This window comes from Brassica napus (genome assembly GCF_020379485.1).
Source record: "Brassica napus cultivar Da-Ae chromosome A2 unlocalized genomic scaffold, Da-Ae chrA02_Random_2, whole genome shotgun sequence".
NCBI lineage: Eukaryota > Viridiplantae > Streptophyta > Magnoliopsida > Brassicales > Brassicaceae > Brassica > Brassica napus.
Genome location: NW_026013939.1, coordinates 37097 through 58468, shown reverse-complemented (window position 1 = coordinate 58468; position 21372 = coordinate 37097). Strand labels below are relative to the sequence as shown.

General features: G+C 35.5%; 4 protein-coding genes and 1 non-coding gene across 9 annotated transcripts; 2 read left to right on the top strand and 3 right to left on the bottom strand.

Moving 5' to 3' along the window:
* Positions 1–21: 21 nt before the first annotated feature.
* On the top strand, positions 22–3230 carry LOC106406372 (the record flags this gene model as incomplete). The annotated part of the gene is made up of 14 exons (XR_007329716.1): positions 22–316; positions 651–689; positions 780–833; positions 916–982; positions 1122–1180; positions 1268–1392; positions 1536–1595; positions 1887–1945; positions 2096–2172; positions 2296–2334; positions 2450–2512; positions 2597–2644; positions 2742–2870; positions 2965–3230. It is a non-coding gene; the product is annotated as a protein HEAT INTOLERANT 4 (transcript).
* Positions 3231–3397: 167 nt separating this feature from the next.
* LOC125574973 (transcription factor TGA4) lies at positions 3398–6610 on the bottom strand. 5 transcript variants are annotated; one of them, XM_048770316.1, is made up of 8 exons: positions 6284–6610; positions 5408–5579; positions 5265–5336; positions 5119–5178; positions 4900–5041; positions 4333–4604; positions 3900–4127; positions 3398–3821 (listed from the first exon to the last, which is right to left on the bottom strand). In XM_048770316.1, the coding sequence occupies exons 2-8, from the start codon at positions 5567–5569 to the stop codon at positions 3669–3671; spliced, it is 1089 nt and encodes a 362-aa protein (XP_048626273.1). In that variant the 5' UTR covers positions 5570–5579; positions 6284–6610; the 3' UTR covers positions 3398–3668. The 5 variants fall into 5 exon arrangements, with proteins under 5 accessions (XP_048626273.1, XP_048626277.1, XP_048626275.1 ...); XM_048770320.1 differs by having other exon boundaries at positions 4333–4595; positions 6284–6582; XM_048770318.1 differs by having other exon boundaries at positions 5797–6493.
* Positions 6611–11464: 4854 nt separating this feature from the next.
* Positions 11465–13049, top strand: LOC125593983 (uncharacterized oxidoreductase SERP2049-like). Its single transcript, XM_048770323.1, has 4 exons — positions 11465–11623; positions 11725–12094; positions 12326–12485; positions 12577–13049. The coding sequence occupies exons 1-4, from the start codon at positions 11543–11545 to the stop codon at positions 12917–12919; spliced, it is 954 nt and encodes a 317-aa protein (XP_048626280.1). The 5' UTR covers positions 11465–11542; the 3' UTR covers positions 12920–13049.
* A 297-nt stretch (positions 13050–13346) lies between these two features.
* On the bottom strand, positions 13347–16757 carry LOC125593982 (regulation of nuclear pre-mRNA domain-containing protein 1A-like). The gene is made up of 7 exons (XM_048770322.1): positions 16455–16757; positions 16097–16344; positions 15021–15176; positions 14776–14935; positions 14544–14689; positions 14194–14229; positions 13347–14112 (listed from the first exon to the last, which is right to left on the bottom strand). Exons 1-7 carry the CDS (start codon positions 16528–16530, stop codon positions 13501–13503), a joined length of 1434 nt encoding a protein of 477 aa, XP_048626279.1. The 5' UTR covers positions 16531–16757; the 3' UTR covers positions 13347–13500.
* A 124-nt stretch (positions 16758–16881) lies between these two features.
* LOC125593985 (inactive TPR repeat-containing thioredoxin TTL3-like) lies at positions 16882–21272 on the bottom strand. The gene is made up of 4 exons (XM_048770325.1): positions 19014–21272; positions 18565–18933; positions 17997–18330; positions 16882–17685 (listed from the first exon to the last, which is right to left on the bottom strand). The coding sequence occupies exons 1-4, from the start codon at positions 19904–19906 to the stop codon at positions 17554–17556; spliced, it is 1728 nt and encodes a 575-aa protein (XP_048626282.1). The 5' UTR covers positions 19907–21272; the 3' UTR covers positions 16882–17553.
* Positions 21273–21372: the final 100 nt, after the last annotated feature.

Sequence of the window (21372 nt, the reverse complement as noted above, 5' to 3'; positions counted from 1 at the left end):
GATAGGCTTCGCGCTCGAGGGCCCGACGCTCGAGGCGAGAATCAGGAGGACGGAGTAAAAGACGAGGAGGACGACAACAGGTCGATGAGGTCAACGGCGCTTCGTCTTCCTCTCAGCAAAACGAGGACGTCAAGGACGAGAAGATAAGAAGAAGAACAAACCAAAACCTGCTCGCGGTGGTGGGAAGCGAAAGAGAGCCACGAAGAAGGGAATCGAAGTGAAAGACGAGAAGAAGCCGCAGGCTCCGAGGGCGAAGAAAGCTCGGGTGAGCAAACCACAGGAAGAGCCTGAGTACTTCGAGGATGAGCGTAATCTGGTAGTGCTTTTACTCTTGGAATATCATATGATCATGTATAAAGCCTGTTAAGACTTAAGATTCATTATCACTTGGATTATATGCAATTTGAGGCTTGTGATGTAACTTACCTTTAGTTTGGAGCTTATAAGAGCTCTTGGTTGCAAGATATATATAACTATATAGATGGAGTGTGAGAATAGTATGATAGGTTTATATCTCTTCTGAGTATAATTGTTTGCCATATATGGTATATCCTACTTCGAGCATGAGTTACTACTAGAGAGCTAATTTTTAATTGAATGGTGTTTGTGAAGTTTTCGGTGTTATACTTTTGTGTTTTTTTTTTTTGCAGGAGGGTTTGTGGAAGGCTGCATTTCCAGTGGGGACTGAGGTATATTGTTTAGGGATTTAATTGCATCGTTGAAGTTACGGTCTCCTTTGATATTCTTTTTTGCTTATGGTTGTTCAATTGTGGTGGCAGTGGGACCAATTAGATGCCCTTTATGAATTCAATTGGGACTTCAAACATCTTGAAGTAAGTTGTTTTGTTTATTGTTATCTATTTTTGAGTCGACAGTTTTTTCAGCGTTGACGAGATTCTGATATTTGTATGCCAGGAAGCATTGGAGGAGGAAGATGGATTGCTCTACGGGAAGAAAGTCTTTCTTTTCGGTTGTACAGAACGTAAGCTGTTTCTTCTTCTTCTTCTTTTGTTACTGCTTTTTATGCTGCCTCCTTGTCTTTTATCCTGTTCAAAACATGGTAAGCACTTGTGATATACTGATATCTATGTTTCTGTTGAATATTCTTCTCATCTTTACAGCCCAGTTAGTCCCATTCAAAGGTGCAAACAAGATTCTCCATGTCCCAGCAGTTGTTGCTGTAAGTTGTTGTTTAAACCACTATCAATGTTTGGTTGATATCGTTGATCTCTGGATTCAAAATCGTATATCATTTCTCTTTGTTCAGGTTGAATCACCCTTCCCACCATCTGATAAGATTGGAATCACGTCGGTTCAGAGAGAAGTGGAGGAAATCATTCCAATGAAGACGATGAAAATGAACTGGCTTCCTTACATTCCAGTTGACAAAAGGTACTTCATTAGTTCAACTTGCATCTGAACACATTTGGTGGGGTGCCTAAATCAGCGAGAATAGAAACGCAAATTACGTCTCATACTATCCTTGCGATGTTTACCAGCATTTGCTAACTACCTTTGATATGTTCTTCCTGCAGGGGTAGACAAGTTGATAGGATGGACTTTCAAATTTTTGTCTTGGGCTGTACCCGGAGGAGGTTAGTAAACATGTGTTGCCTTCTCCTCTTAGTGTCAGTCGACTGATAAGAGTTAAGAAGATCGATTTTCTCTTGCTATTAAGGGATTTTGAGTTACATTCCAATGATTTTTAAATTAGAACATGAAACATGGATAGACGAGGCTACCATTTGAAAGTTTTGCATCATTTGCTCCCTCATATCTGCCTGGTAATTTGTTGTTACTAGGGTGCAGGATTTGGTCCCACACATATAGTATTGTTTGAATCTATCAGTTCTGGTGTATTGAATTTAGCTTTGTATTATCTGCAGAGCTGCTCTCAGACACATGAAGGAAGATCTCGTCAAGAAGTACGAGTATTGCCTTCCTTGTGAGTTTTCTTCCTCACTGCCAATATCAGTTAGAATATGCGGATCAAGAACCAGTTATAATACATGGCAGACTATTAGTTTTATTCCCTGTTATGTATGTGGTAAGCAACAACAAATCTAACATCTCTCTCTTTTTTTCGGCTTTGTAGATTTCTATCAGCCATTTACGGAAGATGAACTGGAACAGAGTACTGAGGTTCAAATAATGTTCCCCTCTGAACCGCCGGTAAGTCTTCTCAGCGTGTAATGAATGTGTTGGGAGTGGCAGTCTACATAAAATGGCTTAGTAGAGGCACATTGTTTAGGGTAATTTCTTAAATCATTAAGCTTTAACGTTCTGTTTATGCAGGTTGTATGTGAGTTTGACTGGGAGCTTGACGAACTTGAGGTGTGCCTTTGAAAATTACTTCTTCATTTGATTCAAGAGCATTTTCGTCTTTGCACAGCTTCTTCCTTGTGTGTTCTTGCATTCATTGTATTGTTTTTTTGTGCATGTATCTAAGGAATTTGTGGATAAACTGATTGAAGATGAAGCCTTAGCTGCAGAACAAAAGGACGAATTCAAAGTAAGTTGAGCTGTATAACTCAATAGTCAGTTCATGACATAGATTTGTTTAAGTTCTTTTGTTTTTTTTTTTTAATTTTCTCAGGAATATGTGAAAGAGCAAGTACGAGCTGCAAAGAAAGCTAATAGAGAGGTAAACAGTAACCAAACCAAGATGGATGATATATATATATATATATATATATATATATATTGAATGGAACTGTTTGCTTACGGAATGATCCATGCAGGCTAGAGAAGCTCGAAGGAAAGCTATTGAAGATATGAGCGAAGAGACTAAACAAGCCTTCCAAAGCATGAAGTTCTACAAATTCTACCCTCTGCCTTCTCCAGAAACACCAGATGTCTCTGGCGTCAAGGTAAGAAACAAAAGACAAAAACAATAAACATTATCTGCCAAAAGACGTTTTTGAGTTCTTAATATGTGAATCTGGTTTACCCTTTCTTTTGCAGTCGCGGTTCATTAACAGATACTATGGAAAGGCTCATGAAGTCCTTTGATTATCAAATCTTGAGAACACAGAAGCTTTTTCTTGGCAGCTTCAGCAGAAATGAAACTTATATTTTGATCACAGGTGCTCTCAGAAACTCTTTGAGCTTTATTCATAGTTAAAAAGACAAGTTTGGACGAATAGTGTAATTTTTTTTCATTAATGAGTTTGTAATCTCCTCCAGTAAACCTTGATTTTTTTTCCTAATCCTTGATTTTTTTTTCTTAATTGAAATGGCAATCGCAAAGAGGATTTTAGATTAGTTTGGTCACATTTATATTTTTGTTGGTTATTTTTCCCTTCCTTGTAAAGGCAGAAGAAAAGCTAATCCCATTTTTTTTCTGTGCATACAAAATTTAATATATTTTTTTCATCTTATGACTGTATTGATCATGTTTAATTTAATTAACTTTTTATTCTATGATCCCGTAATTTTTAGAAATCATCACACTGGAATCATATATACACGCAAAGCACACATAAGCTATAAACATTTACGTTGCTGATTATATTTACAACTTTCTTCAAACAGTTTCTTTAGCCACAAAGACGATCATCATCATCATATAAGCAGCTTATGTTCTTGTCCAAAATCCACTCACGAGCAAACACCATTCTTGATTCTTAATAGTCTCTCAAACCTTTCTTGAAATCTTGTCTCCTTTATTACGTTGGTTCACGTTGCCGAGTCGCCCAACTCGAGCTTAAAGCTCTTAACCGTTGGAAATACTCACCTAATGCTAACAAACCCCTAGCCGCTTGTCTAGTGGTTAAGATCCGATGCATCTGTTGCAATGTCTCATGTCTAAGATGATCAGCCTACAACAAACAAAGAACAACAGTTTAAGAAACAATTCTTGTCATAAAGAGATTAAGAGGTAAAATCTGTTCTCTTACCTGATTCACAAAACTGACCAAAGCTTCCAATCTCTCCATAGCACAAGTTATTTGAGGAATGTAACTTCCTTCACCGAGATTCCCCGCTGCTACACTATCTGCTAATGTATGCTGCAGCTTCTCCATGCCTTGAGATACAGCATCTTCAGCTTGTTGACATGATTGCCTCAGATTGCACACATCCAATACTTGTTGATCCATCAAAGGATCAAAATGTGGTAACAGAACCTAACCACAACAAGATAAATATATATATTGTAAGAAAAGTCATTACTTCTATGGATGAAACCAGGTCGATTCTTGAGCATAGACTAATGAAACATTGGCCTACAGCCCCAAAATTTGTAATTTTTTTTAATATACAGTTACTAAATTGGTATAGCCTACAAAATCTCAGAACCAGCCATGGATGAAACACGAGTTTATCGATTACCTTGAGGAGCTCCGAGGGTCTGAACCCACCTATCCACATGAAAAACCTCTCTGCTGAAGTTTTCCACATTCCGGACATGATGTAGAAGACATCGATCTTTGCAGCTGCTGACTTCATTCGGAAGAGTTGAAAGTAATGTTTCATGGCATTGTCAACTAGCAAACGAAGCTCTACATCACTAACTTGTCCTTGTAAAACGGTTCTTAGCTCGCTTATTTGCCTGTTCTGTTCTTCCACCCAGTGTCCATATTCCATCTCAAATGCTACAATCCCTAACAAGTAACAACAACACCAAACCCAATGCCGTCTCAAATTATTTTCAGGTTTTGTCCAAAAAAAATATTAACGGTATATTTAACGATGTAATGACCTAGTTTTAAAAGTTAATAACTCCATCTATATATGTTTAACGGTTTTTTTGAAATTTTAAGTTTTAAATTTAGCACTATATCTAAAAATTTAAAGTTTCAGACCATAATTTATGTATACATTTTTGGAAAATTCACCCGAAAATTATTTTGGGGGAGATAGTTAGGAAATTGCCAGAAAAGGTGTAAATATTCAAACCTGAGCTCATCTTGTCTGAGAAACCAAGAGCATTAGTATCTACTCGATTCCCTTCATAGAAACCTTGTTGTCTAGCACGATCAAGTTCTTGCTCTAAATGAATTAGCTTCAACCTGCTTGTCTCTAGCTGCTGAACATAAGCCTGAAAAGACAAAGATTCTAAAAAGTCAATATAACAAAACAAAACAAAAACTTAACTAGTTTCATGAGGTTTTATACTTTTTTGCGCAAACGACTTTTCCTAGCTGCCTCCCGGTTCTGTGCTAGCCGTCTCTGTGTCTGTGAAGAGATGAAGATTTAAATTTAAAAAAATACTCCAAAGGGGTTAAGATAAAAAAAAATACAAATGAGGTATAGTTAGTTACTTTGTCAGGATGTCTAGATGTGGAAGCTTCTTGGTCAAACTTGTGAGGAGTTCCATGAGAAGTATCCTCAGACTGAAACAAAAGATGTAAAGCAACCATTAGTTTCTGAACTTCAAATGAGAGAACTGAACTGAGGTAAGTACCAAGCTGTCTAGTTTTGCATCTGTGGGGATGATGATAGAGTTAGGTGTAAATATGCCTCCATTGTTCTTGAAACTCTCTTCCCACATACTGACTTGGTTGAGAGTAGTCTCGTAGATTTCAAATCTCCTCGGAGGAACAAAATGTGTTGAAGTTGTATTCATGTTTCCTCAACTAGCAAAAGCAAGAGACACTTACACAACTTCATTAACCAATACAACTCAAGAACTTCAAAGTTACAAACAAAAAACTTCATTAACCAATAAAACTCAAGAACTGCAAAGTTAAGAGTACAAGTTAAGCTTTATGTAAGAAGGTATTTGCAGCTAGAATAAAAAGAAAGATGTGTGGCTTATAAGTCATTTTGCATCACTCAATACGTCAACGCTACCTCTCCTCTACTTGTATAAGCTCCATTGATAAAGGCGCAGCACCTGACTCATATACACCCCTAGAAACACTATTTTTTTGCTGGTATTTTTCTTTGAAAGGTTGTCAATTAGATAAACAGATAATTGAAATTTGTTACAAGAAAGAAAAACATGACCAAACTATAAGGTCAGTGTCAGTTAATGGATCTCACTGTATCTCCTTCTTTTAGCTATTGATGGTGGACCATCTTAAACACCTCCCAATAAGGAAAAAAAAATATCTATCACTGATTTGATATCAACGTTCTGTTTGTAGCACAAAAGCCAAGATTCTATTGAAAGGCAGCTCATAGAAGAAGTAATCATCGAGTTTCTTTAGACTCCCAATGATCGGTTAAAAGAGTTGAAACTCTTTCATAATTCATGGCGATACAGTAAGAGACAGGAACAGAATAAATCAAACAAAAAAAAAGTCAGAACATAGGAAGAAGAGAGATCTGAAGAAACCTTCTTGTCGTCTTTTGAGTCAAAAGAGAGTGAACTTTTCCCGCGGAAACCATGAAGTAAGCCAAAAGCAAAGGAACTTTCTTCACTTTCAGAGACGAAACCTGACGCAAAGCCTAGAAAACCGCAGTTCAGATCGGTCTAGCCATCTCGAGGAAGAAGAAGAATCATGCAAGAACACGGCAAGAGACCTTTGACATGATTCTCTTTAAATTTTCTAAATATTTGATAAAATGTAAAACTTAACTTTCTTCTTGTCTCTTTTTGTTTTGGTTGGTTGGTTCTTCGGTGATTCTATTTTACCGTATATTCTTTTCGAAATAGTGCACTTGTTTATTTAACACTTTGTGCTTATTCTCTTTTTATCTGGTTTATCATCTTCCACTACCTAGTTGATGTGCGCACCAGGTCGATTTGGAATTTTCTCAAACTATACCCGTTTTTTTCTTCCTCTTATTCAGTAACAATTCTTTGTTTTGTATGTGTGTGAATTATATTATTTATTCACTACACTTCGTCAAATTTAGCGGCGACTCCCGTCGGTGGTGATAACTCGTTTTGACGGCACACGAGCAAAGTAGAAGCGCGTGGAGCTGAATCATAGTGGTTAGACTTATCGCGGGAATGAAAGGCGGTTAATGCTCGAGGAATATATATATTGTAACGGCTATTTTTAAAATTTTATATATTTGGAATTTACAAAACAACACCAACCAAACAAAGTATTGCATATCTCATAGATAACATTCTAAAAGAAAATTTTCTATTAATCAATAAAAACTTTAAATTACTCTATATTCTAAGTTTTGTGTCACAAAAAAATTCTTTATTCTAAGCATTAAACTCTAGTCTCACCCCTCTAAATACTATACTTTAAACTCAAATTTATTAATATATTTAATTTTTACCTTTTAATAATGTTATTTTAAAGATTTTTTTGTGTGCTAATTTGTGGACAAATACTTAATTTTGTGCTGTCTAAAAGTATTTATCAACAAAGTACGTAAAGTGACCGAGTGTAATTTTTGGTGGGGTTGCTTCGATTTTTAAGACATGCTGATCAAATGTTGGCTATAAGCAAAATAAGAGACCAACATGTAAGCTTTTGAAGGTTTTAGCTTTCACAATCAAGCTTATGTAATTTCCTTAGCATTTCGAAGGTATGATAATTTGTTTATGCTAAAAAGTGATACAATAATATTAAAAGAAAATTGATGGCGTAGGTTGAACGGAAAAATGATATTTAGTTATAAAACAAATAATGCCAGCTCAAAGATTCACATATCCGTCTTGTCGTACATTTGATAATATTATATATACAGAAAAGAAAAATGAAAACTTCATTTTGGGAAGGAATCAGCTGATAAAGAGATATTACAAAATATTGGCTCTTCATGTTTCATAGGAGACATTTGTGTTACCGCAACTTATTCTACCCACTTGCCTCTTTGCTTATTATGTTTATCACAATGGATACTATAAATCTTGTTCACGTGTTTCATTGTTTGCTCGATCCATCATTTGATTAATTATGTCTTCTTACATCATTATTTGAAGTTTACGTATAAATTTTGGTGCAGTTTTCTGTATTGCAACACCAACACGTTACAGATTCGTATGACATACATACAAATCTTGTTCACGTGTTTCATTGCTTTCCCGATCCATCATATGATTAATTATGTCTTCACACATCATTATTTGAGGTTTACTTTCGGATATGTTTGTTAACAACATAAAACACCAACGCCCGTAAATAAAAGTAATAATATTTTGTAAACTTTATTGCATTATAAAAATTTCGCGTGCAAGTGATATTTATGTGTAAAGTGACACAAATCATTATTTGATAGTGGATGTAGCCCCTCATTCCATTTTGGAGGTTTTATCAAGTTGGTTGATTGATTTGTGGTATTTATTTTACACGTATTAGATATTGCAATAATTTTAACCAATAGGACAATATGGCAATAATATATATTCGAATACAAGGAACATCAACAATGAAAATAAAGAAATTCGAGGAAAGATGAACTAATGAGACATGAAGCACCATCTCTTTGGCTTTGCGTTGGCCTATTTGGGGAATTATTCTCAAGTGCTATCTTATGAAAAGTGGGTTGCCACTTAGAGTGGCTATCGTCACTCTGAATTTCTTTCATTCTTAGTTTCGCAAGCAATTCATGATTTGATACCAATCTGAGAGTTTCATGAACTCTACAATATTTTTCTCGCCTTAACTTATACTATTAGATTATTGATTATTCTATAAAGAAGAAGATATGATTTTTGGAGTTTGATAGAAGATGCTATAATAAACGATGAAATATAAATGGTCTAATCCAAAATAAGACATTTTATGTTAAGTTGTGAGTTACCCTTATGCCTTATCTATTGCTAAATAAAAGTATGCGAATTTTCTCATTTATCAACTTACTAGGTGTAAAGTTGTGATGCTTTTTAGATGAATTTCAATGTAACACTTTCTTGAATTTTTTTAGATTTGTTAAGTAGTCATGTAGTATTAGCCATTGAGTATATTGTTGTTATATTATTGAAGTGAGACTCATAAGAGTTTTGTTACCCATTTGATTATCGACGTGTTCTATTCATTATAACTTATACTAATTCTTGGATTAGAGGATAGTCATGATAATAACCCACAGATATGTATTATATACTTTTGTAGTAATGAAAGTAAAGAAAAAGTAGCAAAGTTGAGATGCCTTTGCGACATTACCCCAAGAGGCCAAGACAAATGGGAACTATCATCATTTTAAGATTACTTCCTTTTCTTCTCTTTCCTTTTGGTTCCTTTGACTACATTTTATTTATCTTCTTCTATTACTTTTTGTTTTCTCCTTCTGATCTATTGAATAAGCTGAATATTTTTCAAAAAATAAAATACAATTTATTTCTATCCAGAATTTTTTGGGGACTTTTGTTAGTATTAATATTGGGCTTATATCTGAAACTAGAAAATAATAATCGGGCTCAACAAAATAAGCAGAACATAATATCAGGGCCCAAAAACTAAACATTTCTTAGCAGAAATATATTTTACTTAGGCTAACCGCGATCCATTAACTTTTAACTAGAGAAAAAGCTCGGCAACTTGTACTATACTACTTTTTGGATTAACGCGATCCAATAATTCACATCATGACAAGAAAAAGGATCACATTACGGATGGGCACGGGCAGTAATTATCTTGTTTTATGAAACAAATTTAATAGTATATAAATGTAACCATCTCAAATATTTGAGAACCCCACACACATTTTAAATAATAGATTATTTAGATTTTAGTTATTTTGAGTTACCACCCATATCCCCGGGCTCATATCCTATGCTTTCTATAACCCGTGAGAACTACCACTAATAATGCTCGAATCACTAAGCAGCCCCCACGAATATTCGAAAACCCCACAGGCCCACACAAAGATTTCTCAAATGATATACTTTCGTGAAATCCCTTATATATTAAAAGAGAAGCACTGTAATAAATGCATTCACACTATAATAGACACGTGGCAGCCTCACAATGATTTGATAATAAATATGTTAACGCGTTCACACTATATTTATAAATGTGTTCACACTATGTACTTTGCGTTTTTTTTAATATAAAACTCACATACATAGTTGCAATAAAACTCTTAATTTTTTGGTTCAAATAAAAATAAATAACGAATCAAAATCCAAACTATATATATATATATATATATATATATATATATATATATATTATTTTATTGTTTATGGATAAAATTGAGTAAAATATTCATTATCCGTTTTGATTTGAACCAAAAAATATAGATATCCGTAACTCTACGAAACAAATCAAATACTAAAATATAATATCCAAAAAGAAGCAAATCACAAATACCATTTAGGAACATATATCTAATTCGATCTGTTATATGGATTTATATACATATATGTAAAGAATTATATATATATATATATATGTTATATATATTATACTTTATATCACTTTTACAATATTTTTATGAATTAAATTTATTATACTAGGTACTAGAATTTAAAAAATTTAAATAATGTTTTATTTTTGTAATAAAATGTTATTATTAAAATTTTCAATTATTTTTAAAATTTTATTTTATTTTATTTACGGATCAAATCAGATATTCTTTAAAATTCCAAAATATTTCGGATATCCGAGTCACCGAATATCTAGGTGGCTAAAGATCGAATCGACACGAATGCTTCCAAATACCCAGATATTTGATTTGTGCCCACCCCTATTTACAGATACAATTTTATTTTCTTTATATGAAAAATGACTAATGGCAAAACCTTTTTTATTTTAAATTAATTTTAGTTTTACTTTTCATTTATTATTTTGAGCAAAACAGTCATTTAATATTAATTAACAATATCTTTATATATTTGTCAACTATTTGTATATATTTTTAACATACACATATATGTGCACCTTGATGTGAGCACATTGTAACTAAGTATTTACCACAACTGAAGTATCTAATTTTTTTGAAAGTTGGAATATTTTTTCTTAATGTTTCTTTCACTACCGACAAAATTGTAGTGAAATGATTTGTCTTAATAATTTTTTTTTCTTAAATTATTATCTGTTTAAAAACTATAATATGAAACTATTGGTTCGACATGACGACTATCTAAAATTCATAACATGAAAACAAACAAATAATATTAATTTTTTGTTTTTACCGGAAAAAATCAAAAAAATCAAACATTTTAGCCGAATAAACGAAAATAAATATTAATTTAAAATAATAGTTATATTTTAGAAGATTAAAAACCAAAAAAAAAAACTTAAAACCGAACAATATCCAGATTAAACAGATTTAATGTATTTTTATTAAAAATAACGAAACTAATAATCACATCCCGCGCAAGGCGCGGGTTATTACCTAGTTTTCAATTATTTAAGATACCCACACAATAAAATATGTGTGAAATACTATCACTAATGGTGCTAATGATGCTCCAAATGCATTATGCACCCCATGCATTCTCTAAAGCCATGCATATTCAATTGAATTCAAAGTACCTTTTTTTTTAATTCACAGTACTTGATTTTAATTCTTGAAAATGGCACATGGATTCTGCCGAGAAAAAACAAAATGACAAATCAATCAGTACAGTGAGGTGGCTATTTATATATAAAGGTTGTCTAGGGTTTGAATACTGATATATTTTGTAACGTACTAATCGAAACTTTTTCCGTGAACCGTTTTGAGTCATTGCAGGAATAAAATGGCCACTCCACTAGCTTTGTTCAAAGGACACGTTCAGACAAGACCGCAGTTAGTTCCTCGTCTTAACCCTCGTAAAGTGGTATCAATTCATCGACTCTTTTCTCTTTATTGTTTTGTCTAAAAGTTCCACGTATGGTTTTTATCCGACATGCATTGACTTTATAAACATCAAACTTGTAGTCCATTGTTGCTCAATCTCGAGGGCTTCGAATGGAAAGCGACAACGCGGGTCCGGTGGTTCTGATAACGGGATGCTCTCACGGAGGGATCGGTCACGCGCTGGCACGTGAGTTCGCTGAGAACGGTTGTCGTGTGGTGGCAACGAGTCGATCACGGAGTAAGATGGCGGATCTAGAGCAAGATCCGAGAATGTTCGTGCATGAGCTTGATGTTCGGTCGGAGCAGAGCGTGAACAATGTCATGTCGAATGTTATAGATAAGTTCGGCCAAGTCGACGTTCTCGTCAACAGCGCCGGCATTCAGTGCGTCGGTCCTATGGCTGAGATCCCTATCTCCACCATGCAAAACACCTTTGACACCAATGTTTTCGGTAGTAAAATTGGTTTTGATTTCGATAACGATATTTAATTAATCCGGTCACGAAAATAGGCTAGTGAATCATTATATAAATTTACATAGACCCTGAATTTGTACAAAAAATAATTATATAAATTCATACTAATTGTTTATAGTAATCAAAATCTCAAGACCAACCTTTTTAATGAGTTACAAGAAAAATTAATGTGGAAACATTTCAAGAAGTGAATATACGACCATGCAGGTACCGTGAGGATGACTCAAGCCGTTGTACCTCATATGGTGTCTAAGAAAAAGGGAAAGATTGTCAACGTTGGAAGTATCTCTGTGATGTCACCAAGTCCATGGGCAGGTGTCTATACAGGGACCAAAGCTGCTATTCATGCTCTTACCGATTCCCTCAGGTTCAGAAATGAGACCATTCATTAATTCAAATTATCTAATGGTCTCGCTTCTTCAGTTTTTTTTTGGTAATGGTTCCTTTACTAACCGCAGGTTGGAGCTCGACCACTTTGGCATTGACGTCATAGATGTCGTCCCAGGAGGAATAAAATCAAACCTAGCAAACTCAGCTGTAGACGTCTTCAAGAAAATGCCTGAGCTGAAACTATACAAGGCTTACGAAGAAGGTATGATAGAGAGGCTATTCTTTTTCCAGAGGAGGAAGCCAACTCCTGCTGAAACATTCGCTAAAGACATCGTAGCTGTTGTGCTAAAGAAGAACCCACCGGCTTGGTTCTCGTCAGGCAGATATTCCACCTTCATGGCAATAATGTATCATATGCCCATTTGGTTCAAAGATTCCCTCCAGAGGAAGGCTTTAATGAAAAAGGGCTAATCATGTAAAAGCTTCTTCGGAGTCTGATAATGTAATCTTATGTCTTGCTTGGGGGGGTATATGTTTTATTCAACAATGAGATAATATAAAAAAATATAAGACTGGTCAGAAGATTTTCGCATTAATAATCAAGAATAAACAAACTCGATACTAAAGATATTCGTCTAAATAAATATTTTTCTAATAAATTTTGGTGGTAGTCCAAGATATGGGAACAGCTTGTCCAAGACTTTTGTGGTGGTCGAATTGATGATTTCCAGATGATCGCTAAAGTTTGAAATCTCCTGTACATTTCTGATTTATCTTTTCAATGATTGCAACGTCTCCTTTTTTTTTTATAGCAAATACGATTTTTGTTTTCTAGCAAAGTAATCATTTGCTATATGGACCATGGACCTAGCATTTGAAGAATTTTGTGCTAGGCCAATTTTCAATAGTACAAATATTTATAAGAAAGGTGAACGTTTCTACAACACGAGGAACATTTTTTCCGCTTTAAAGACCCAACAATGTAACATCAAAACCAACATATCCGCAGATAAAAAGGGTCACAACTATCTAACTAACATAACTTCTAACTTTTAAGAATGGTGTGGAGCTCCATAATACATTATTCCCGGTGGCTGGAAAGTTGAACCTTGTTGAGGTTGTTGTTGTTGAGCTGAGTTCGACTGAGGAATCTGAGGCTGTTGCATATGGGGTGGTGGTGGAGGCGGCGGGAGTCCAGGTGGCATTAACGGAATGTTACCAAAGCCATAAGGATTGTTCATTACCGGCTGTTTTAGAAACTGTTGTGGTGCTGCTGGATTAGAGATCAAGTGGTACTGACCTTGACCTTGTGTTATAGGTGTCTGGTTCTGGGGGTTGTTGTAAGAAGGAACAAAAGCATTACTGTCTGAAACGGGAACTGTGCTCTCTGGTTTGGATAGACCAGAAGTCTTTGTTGCTTCAGCTGCGAATGAAGAGAGAACAGATTGCATGATCATGTGTGATGAGGTGGATGCTGTGAGCATCGCTGCTATAGAAGCAGGCGTCATCTTTGATGTTTGACCAGACTTAGTGCTGTTGTTGTTATCAGTTGTCTCAGTTGCAGAGACTGAGCCCGGAGCAATGGTTGGTGGTTTTGATACATAATCCTCATCTTTGAGACGTTTCTGCATCTTTTGAGCTTCCTCTGTTTGTTCTTGTGCTACCTGGTAATAACAAAAGTAGTCATGAGCTTAAGGTCAAGCGGGTCACAAGGTGAGAGATGCTGTGTGAGGTCATACACATACCTGAATCTGAGCTTCAAGATTCTCCAGTTCAGATTCCTGACACCAACAAGCAAAGGAATGAAAGATAGATCAGAAACTAGCAGAAACAATTGTCTTAAAAATTAAAATCCAATTTAAGCAGCTCAAATCGGTTTAAGCCCTTTTAAATCGGTCTAATTCGATTTAAATCGGTTAAATCAAGTAATAATGTTAGTGTAAGATCCACAAATTTATCTGATTTCATTTTTTTTTTGTATATCTAATTTTAACATTTATAATTAAACCTACAAAAATAAAACGCCTAATATAAATATATAATAAATAAACATTGCAAAATAGTGAACTTGCCAACCTGAGAAAATCAATAGTACCTGTTCTCGTAGTGCGTCTTTAAGCTGGTTAACAAGGGAAGTTCTACTTCCTTGAACAGATTTAAGCTTCTCAACACATTGTCTCAAAAGGTATTCTTCCTCTTCCAATTCTTTCGCCAGTGATTTTCTCTTAGGGTTGTCTTTCACTGGAGACAGAGACACAACATATGAATTAAAGCGAGAGAGAGAGCGAGAGAAACAAGTGGTGCAGGTAGTAAGAACAGATTGTCACCAGTAGAGCAAGCTTCTTCAACATCTTTCTCCATCTTCCTGATACGTTTAACTGCAGACTTGCATTTACTCATCTCAGCTTCTTCATTCGAGTTTTCTGCAACAACCAAATGATATGCTGATGATATCTTCTCAGCCACACCTCCTCCACTTGATACTTTCTGCATATCAAAGCAACACAAACAAAGAACTGTAATGAAATTTGACTAATATCAATAAAAGAGAAAATGAAATCTCGGTGTTTACCGTTCTGGACGACTTTGAATCACGTTTTGAGGATTTGGATCCACGAGGACGCTTCTTGCTGACATCAAGTGGCAAAGGGCAATCTTCTCCAAGCATCACGTCCCTAAGATTCTTCGAACGTGATCCAAACACTTTTCTATCTTCCCATATCTTCACCTACAATAAAAAGTAAACACAATACTTCTTTATTCACGTTTCAAACCTCACACACCATCATCACACACCTAATGCAAGAACCTTAAATAAGTTCATCCTAGCATCAATCATCACAATATCCCAGATGAGACATAATCATATACTTAAAGAAAATAAACAAATGCTGATACTGTAACCTATTCGCAAACAACAAGCACACTAATCATATATAACATCCTCATTTCTAGAGTGTAAAAAAATAAATCTTTCTCTAAACATTGGATTGAGCATAAACAGATTTAAGAAAAAAACTTGTACCAAAGAAACCAAATGTTCAAGAAATCGCTAAGCAGTAATTAGACACGTGTTTTATATGAGATTATTGATTAGGCAGAGGCCCAAATCGATTTTTTGAACGGCTAAACCGATTTTTCTAATAAATCCTTCTGAAAAAAAATCGTTTTGCTTACTTCCAATGTTCAAGAAATCGCTAAGCAGTAGTTAGACATTCTATAAAAGATTATTGATTAGACTGGACCAAATCGATTTTTTGAACGGCTAAACCGATTTTCCTAATAAATCCTTCTGAAAAAAAATCGTTTTGCTTACTTCCAATGTTCAAGAAATCGCTAAGCAGTAGTTAGACGTTCTATAAGAGATTATAGATTAGGCAGAGGCCCAAACCGATTTTTCGAACGCCTGATTCTGAAAAAAAAATGTTTCCTTTACTTCCAATTTGCGCTGCCTATACCGATTTTTAGAACAAGAAACCGATTTTTCGAACGCCTGATTCTGAAAAAAAAATGTTTCCTTTACTTCCAATTTGCGTTGCCTATACCGATTTTTAGAACACGCATCAAACTATTCATTACAACATGTGTTCTCCCCCAAAACACTTAATAGCTTCTTAACACCAACATTTAACAAAATAGAGATTTTACCAAACGAGAGACGACGCCTTTGTCACGATCATCTCCCTGAGAGACAATATCTTTAACCGCCTTAGGAAGAACATTCCAAAACTCCTGCACGAACTCGTTACCCTGACGCTTACTGTTCTGGAGAATATCATTAGCCAAATACAAAAGAGGCACTTTCTGAGCCATCTCCGTGCTGTGAAACTGCTTCTCCCATGTCGTCACGATCAGTTCGGCTTTGACCCGATTGAATATACACCAATGCGATAGAGCTTAAATCACAAAAAAGATCGAAACTTTAGCAAAACTACGAGATCTATATGAGGATAAAGTCGAGAACTTTAAGGGTTTTGATGAGTGGGAGAAGTGAAAAAGAGGATACTTTCGATGGATTGTTGAGTGCTGTTGAGCTTCGCGAGCTTGTCGATTAGGATCTCTTCGCTGAATACAGTACTCATCTGTGCCGATTTTGGGGAAGGAGAAGCTGAGAAGTTGCCGAATTGGGTTACGGCTGGTGAGATGGGAGAGAGGATAAGGCGGCGGAGCTGGAGAGATTGTGCGGCGGAGTGAGAACGGAGAAACCCTAGAAACAGTCACGCAGGCGGGGAAGCAGATTAGGAATAGAGGATGACAGAAAACGACGACGTTTTGACGCAGAGAAGAGAGGAAAGTTGTGTTTATTTTTGTTTCTCTAAAAAAAATTTCTTCATTTTGTTTTTACCTAAAAAATTTGTTGATTTTAAAAATATTTAAATTTAAAAATATAACCCATTGTAGTACCCCACAACAAGACCTAGTGTTATACTCTCTCCATTTTATAATAGTTGATGTTTTAGAAAATATTTATTACTTCAAAATAGATAAAATTTTGATATATTTATATTCTTTTCTATTTTATTGAAAACTGTTGAACTAACTAAATTTTACAGTCAATTTTTAATTGGTTGAATGTTTTTAAATTATATTTGTAAAGTTTTATTTTTGGAAAAAGATAAATTTTAATCTTTGTGCAATGAGTCAAAACATCGTGTATTGTAAAACTTAGAAAATACAACTTATAACTCAAAGATGGAGCATTTCAAAGATTTATCCTGACACCTCATTGTCATCTTCCAATTTGATATGGTTCATGTGTTCTCTCTAAAGGATGGAGACTATATCAACCTCAAGCTTCACCACATTCATTTTTTAACATCTACACACACCTTGTCGAAATATTCTAGACAACAAACTTGCAAATGCAATATATAGACCCAAAAAACCATCTAGGACGTAATTATATATTTTAGTAAATGATTAAATCTTTGTTCTTGACTGTTTTGTAACGAAACTCGAACCTGTCTGTATTTACACCGAGATATAAATTTTGATTGATTAAAGATTTCTCATTTGTTACCGGCTAAAAAAATATTAAGACTAGACTTTTCAGTCCGTAACTTCCTGAACAATCTCATGGTGGCTGTTTTAATCGCTGGGAGAGTTCAAGATTCATGTCCACGTCGTTTCACTAGCTGCATCTTGGACTCTGACAATGCTCTGAGTACTTCCTCGTCTTCAGGTGTCTCTTTTCTCAATATCTCGTAGTCTCCAATTGCTGCTTCCCAGTTCCCAAGCTGCAACCACACAAAAAGATCTCATTAGTATTATACCATCATAATTGCAAAAAAAAAAGAATTATAGTTCAAAAGACTATCACATATTCCTCCCTCTTTTTCATTTAAAATATGTTTTAAAAATATATTTTCTTTGAAATAAATAATAATTTTAAATTGCTATTCAAAAATTGTTATTTGTTGTTTGTCATCGTTGTATTATGTAGTGTAATTCTAATTGATTGAATTAATTGTAGTTAATGGTGTTTTATGTAAAACTAGATAAAATAAACGTTAGTAAATTCTAACAAAAACCTCAACATCACTTTTACCTTAGCGTTACAGTCGGCTCTTCTCAGTCGAGCCTTGGTGTAGGCAGGACGGACGGTGAGTGCATTCGTGGAATCCTCTACGGCTCTGTGGAACTGTCCCATTTTGGATAGACAAGCTGCTCTGTTACATAGCAAGACTGAGTTTCTTGAGTCATGGTCTAATCCTTCACCATAAGCTGTGCTAGCTTCTTGAAACCGTCCCGCTTTGAAGAAATCGTTGCCTTTTGATCGCGCTGCGGTTACGGCCTGCACACGCCGGAGAACCATGCTTACTTCCCTGTTGTTCCTGTCCAGCTTGTTAGCTCGTTGAATCGCCTCAACGGCTTCTCCAAATCTGTTTTGACACAAACCGCTTAAACCATGATATCATTTGATAATGGTTAAAAAAATACCATTATCTTGAAAAGATGTTGGAAACATCAAAAATATAAAAGAAATAATATATAAGAAATTTGGACCAATTCTTTTACATTAAAGGTTTTAAGTTGAAAGATCATAATAAGTCTAATTTAACATCATTTGGCATGTGAGTGGAAACAAGAAGATTACATAACTAGAGAGAACAAACCTTCCGGATGACATGTGAACCTGAGCCCAGACGACCAAGAAACCGGCGTAACCGATCGGTCCGTAGTATTTTGTGCTCATTTCCACATCGAAAACCGGACATCTAGACAAAGCATCATCGGCCTCTTGATGTCTATAACTCTTCAAGAATGCCTCTGCTTGCAATGCATATACTTGAGGAGCTGCGTCTGCGCCTGAAGCTATAGTGTTCTCGGTTTCTTTGATCAGAGTTCTCCAATCTCGCAATCTTTTGGCTTCGGTGCATCTGTTGAGATGAGTCTGAACCGTTTTGGCCTTCAAAATGTCTTCTTGATCTGCTTCTGGACCCGAATGCTTAACATGATATATTGAGTTGTCCACCTCTCCCAACCTATATTATTTTCAAGTTTATTTTACGTTTAAAAAATGTTGACTTACTTGAGTTACAAGGTAGGGCTTTGATGAGATTACCTGAGGTACAAGTTAGACAACCGATGATGAGCTCTATGGTAATGAGGCTCCATTCTAATTGCCTCTCTACACTCAAACACTGCCTCAATGATTCTTCCCAATGCCGTCAACGCCGCACTTTTGTTGCTTCTATACGCAGCCTTCTTTGGATCGATGGCTATGGCAGCATCATACAACGCTAACGCTTCAGCAAAGTTTCCGTTCCTGTAATCTTCATTCCCCATTATCTTCAAAGTCTCTGGATCCATTCTTGTAGATATCGCCCTACACAAAGACCCTGGCTGATCTTGATTAGTTGAAACCGCAGTTTGTCTTTCCTCTTTCATTGTATTCCTCACCCCGTAGCTTCCACCGGTATTATTACCGTATCCTTTGTTTTGAACAGTTGTTTGGTTCCCAACCGATGTTGTTCCTGGCTGCTTCAAGTTCCCAAGGTTGCCAAACATCACATTGCTTGAAGATGCTCTTATCCCTTTAGCTTTTTGGTTGTCGTTGATCATGCTCTCTAGCTCACCTGATAGACCGATAGATTCCCTTGGCACCTTCTTCGCTTGTTGTTGGACCGGCCATTGATTATTAATATGTTGGTGACTCCCATTGTTGCCTAACTGATGGTTATTAGGGTTTTGATTCGATGAGGGTTTTGAAATAGGTTTTTGTATCGGTTCAGGTGGGACTTTATGATCTTGAATCTTATTTGGGTTTAATTCGGTTGCTGGAGATTTGGTGAACTGAATATTAGCGGTGCATTCTGTGGAGGCAGTGCTGGTACTCGTTGTGCTTTTATGGTTTCCCTTATCCGCGGTACATTTCTTGGACCACAAGCCACGTTTACCAAACACAGCACCCAACAGCCCTCGACGTGACCTTTTCTCCACTGGCTTTTCTGCCATCCTTGCGCCACTAGGTAGGCACAATCAAGCAAAACTCAAGGAAAGGTTTTATAAAGGTAGATGGAAATATAGCAAACCAGAGCTCAACGTTTGGTATTAATTATTTGAAGATGAGAATATCCCCATTGTTAAGAAGATAGAGGAAGCTCTTTTTGTTGCGTGTCCCCTTCTTGAATCAATAATGTTACACAAAATTGCATTGTGATCAAGATAGGTTAAGAATAACAAAAAGAAGAAGAATGATGTCGTTTTTACTTCTCAGGTCGATGTAAGTTTGTCAATAGACTTGGTGGTGGGTTCTGTTCTTGTCAATTCTTGTTTTTTTTTGTTTCTCTCCTTTTTTCTGGTTCGTTGTTTGTCCTTTTTTTCTTTCTATGGCTATTACCTGGTCTTGTAAGGGAAACGGAAAATGAACCTTAGATTTGTTAAGTCAATATTTAGAAAGAAAATGTGACTCTTGTCCAAACAAAAAAGTCCGAGAATTTCTCAACCTGAATCTATTTTTGCCTTTGGTTGGCCTTATGGGGTTCACGTTGGTTGAATATCTCCATGTAAATTAAGGTGTCTACAAGAACGTATGCTGATTTCTCATAAAATCAAACATCTATGAAGACAAGTTCCTAGTTCCTACATATCTTTGTTGAAAGAACTAATTATAAATTAGTTATATGAGAGTAGTGATATCAATCAAGCTATTGTGATTGGGAATACATTTTGTTGCGCTTTATGAAAACCGGACATTACGATCAAATATTTCATGCATGCATACATGACATCACAAACTGCCTTTCTGTTACCGGCAACTTGCAAGCTAATTAATGTATTTTCTTATTCTTTTCCCCCATAATTATCAATTACTCCGTAGTTCTTAAACGAAACGCAAAAACGATGGGTCGTAGATAGATTTTTTTTTTTTGTTTTGGTAATCATGTTAAATTCGTAGATACATTTCCCTGAGATATAAAAGACATTTAAGTTGGAGAGGCTTTAACGTAGAGCCTTAGGTAAGCTCATACGAAAGCGTCGTAATAATATTTGCTGCAGATAGCGTACTGATCTCACTATAATCCCCGAAATCACTCGCTTACCATATTATCCAATGCTTCATCATCTCCTACCACATCACTCTTATAAAACGTTCATAATATTTTATCCCTAATAATAATCTACCTATACCATGGACTCATGAATCATGATCATTCGTCACCACTTTTTTTTTTTTTAATACCCATGGTTTCAAGATTCGCTTTGACATTTCTACACTTTTTGCAAAACATGATCGCCGACTAAAATTAAAATAAATAAAACAATATTGTATTTTAATTAAGTCGGTGCAATCAACTTTGGTTATCCAACTTTGATTTCTACTAACCTATGGCGTCTTGTATCCGCCGGGGAAAACTCTCGTCCACCTGAAGAAAAAAATATAAATATCTCCCCCACAAAATTACAACTTACGTTTAGCT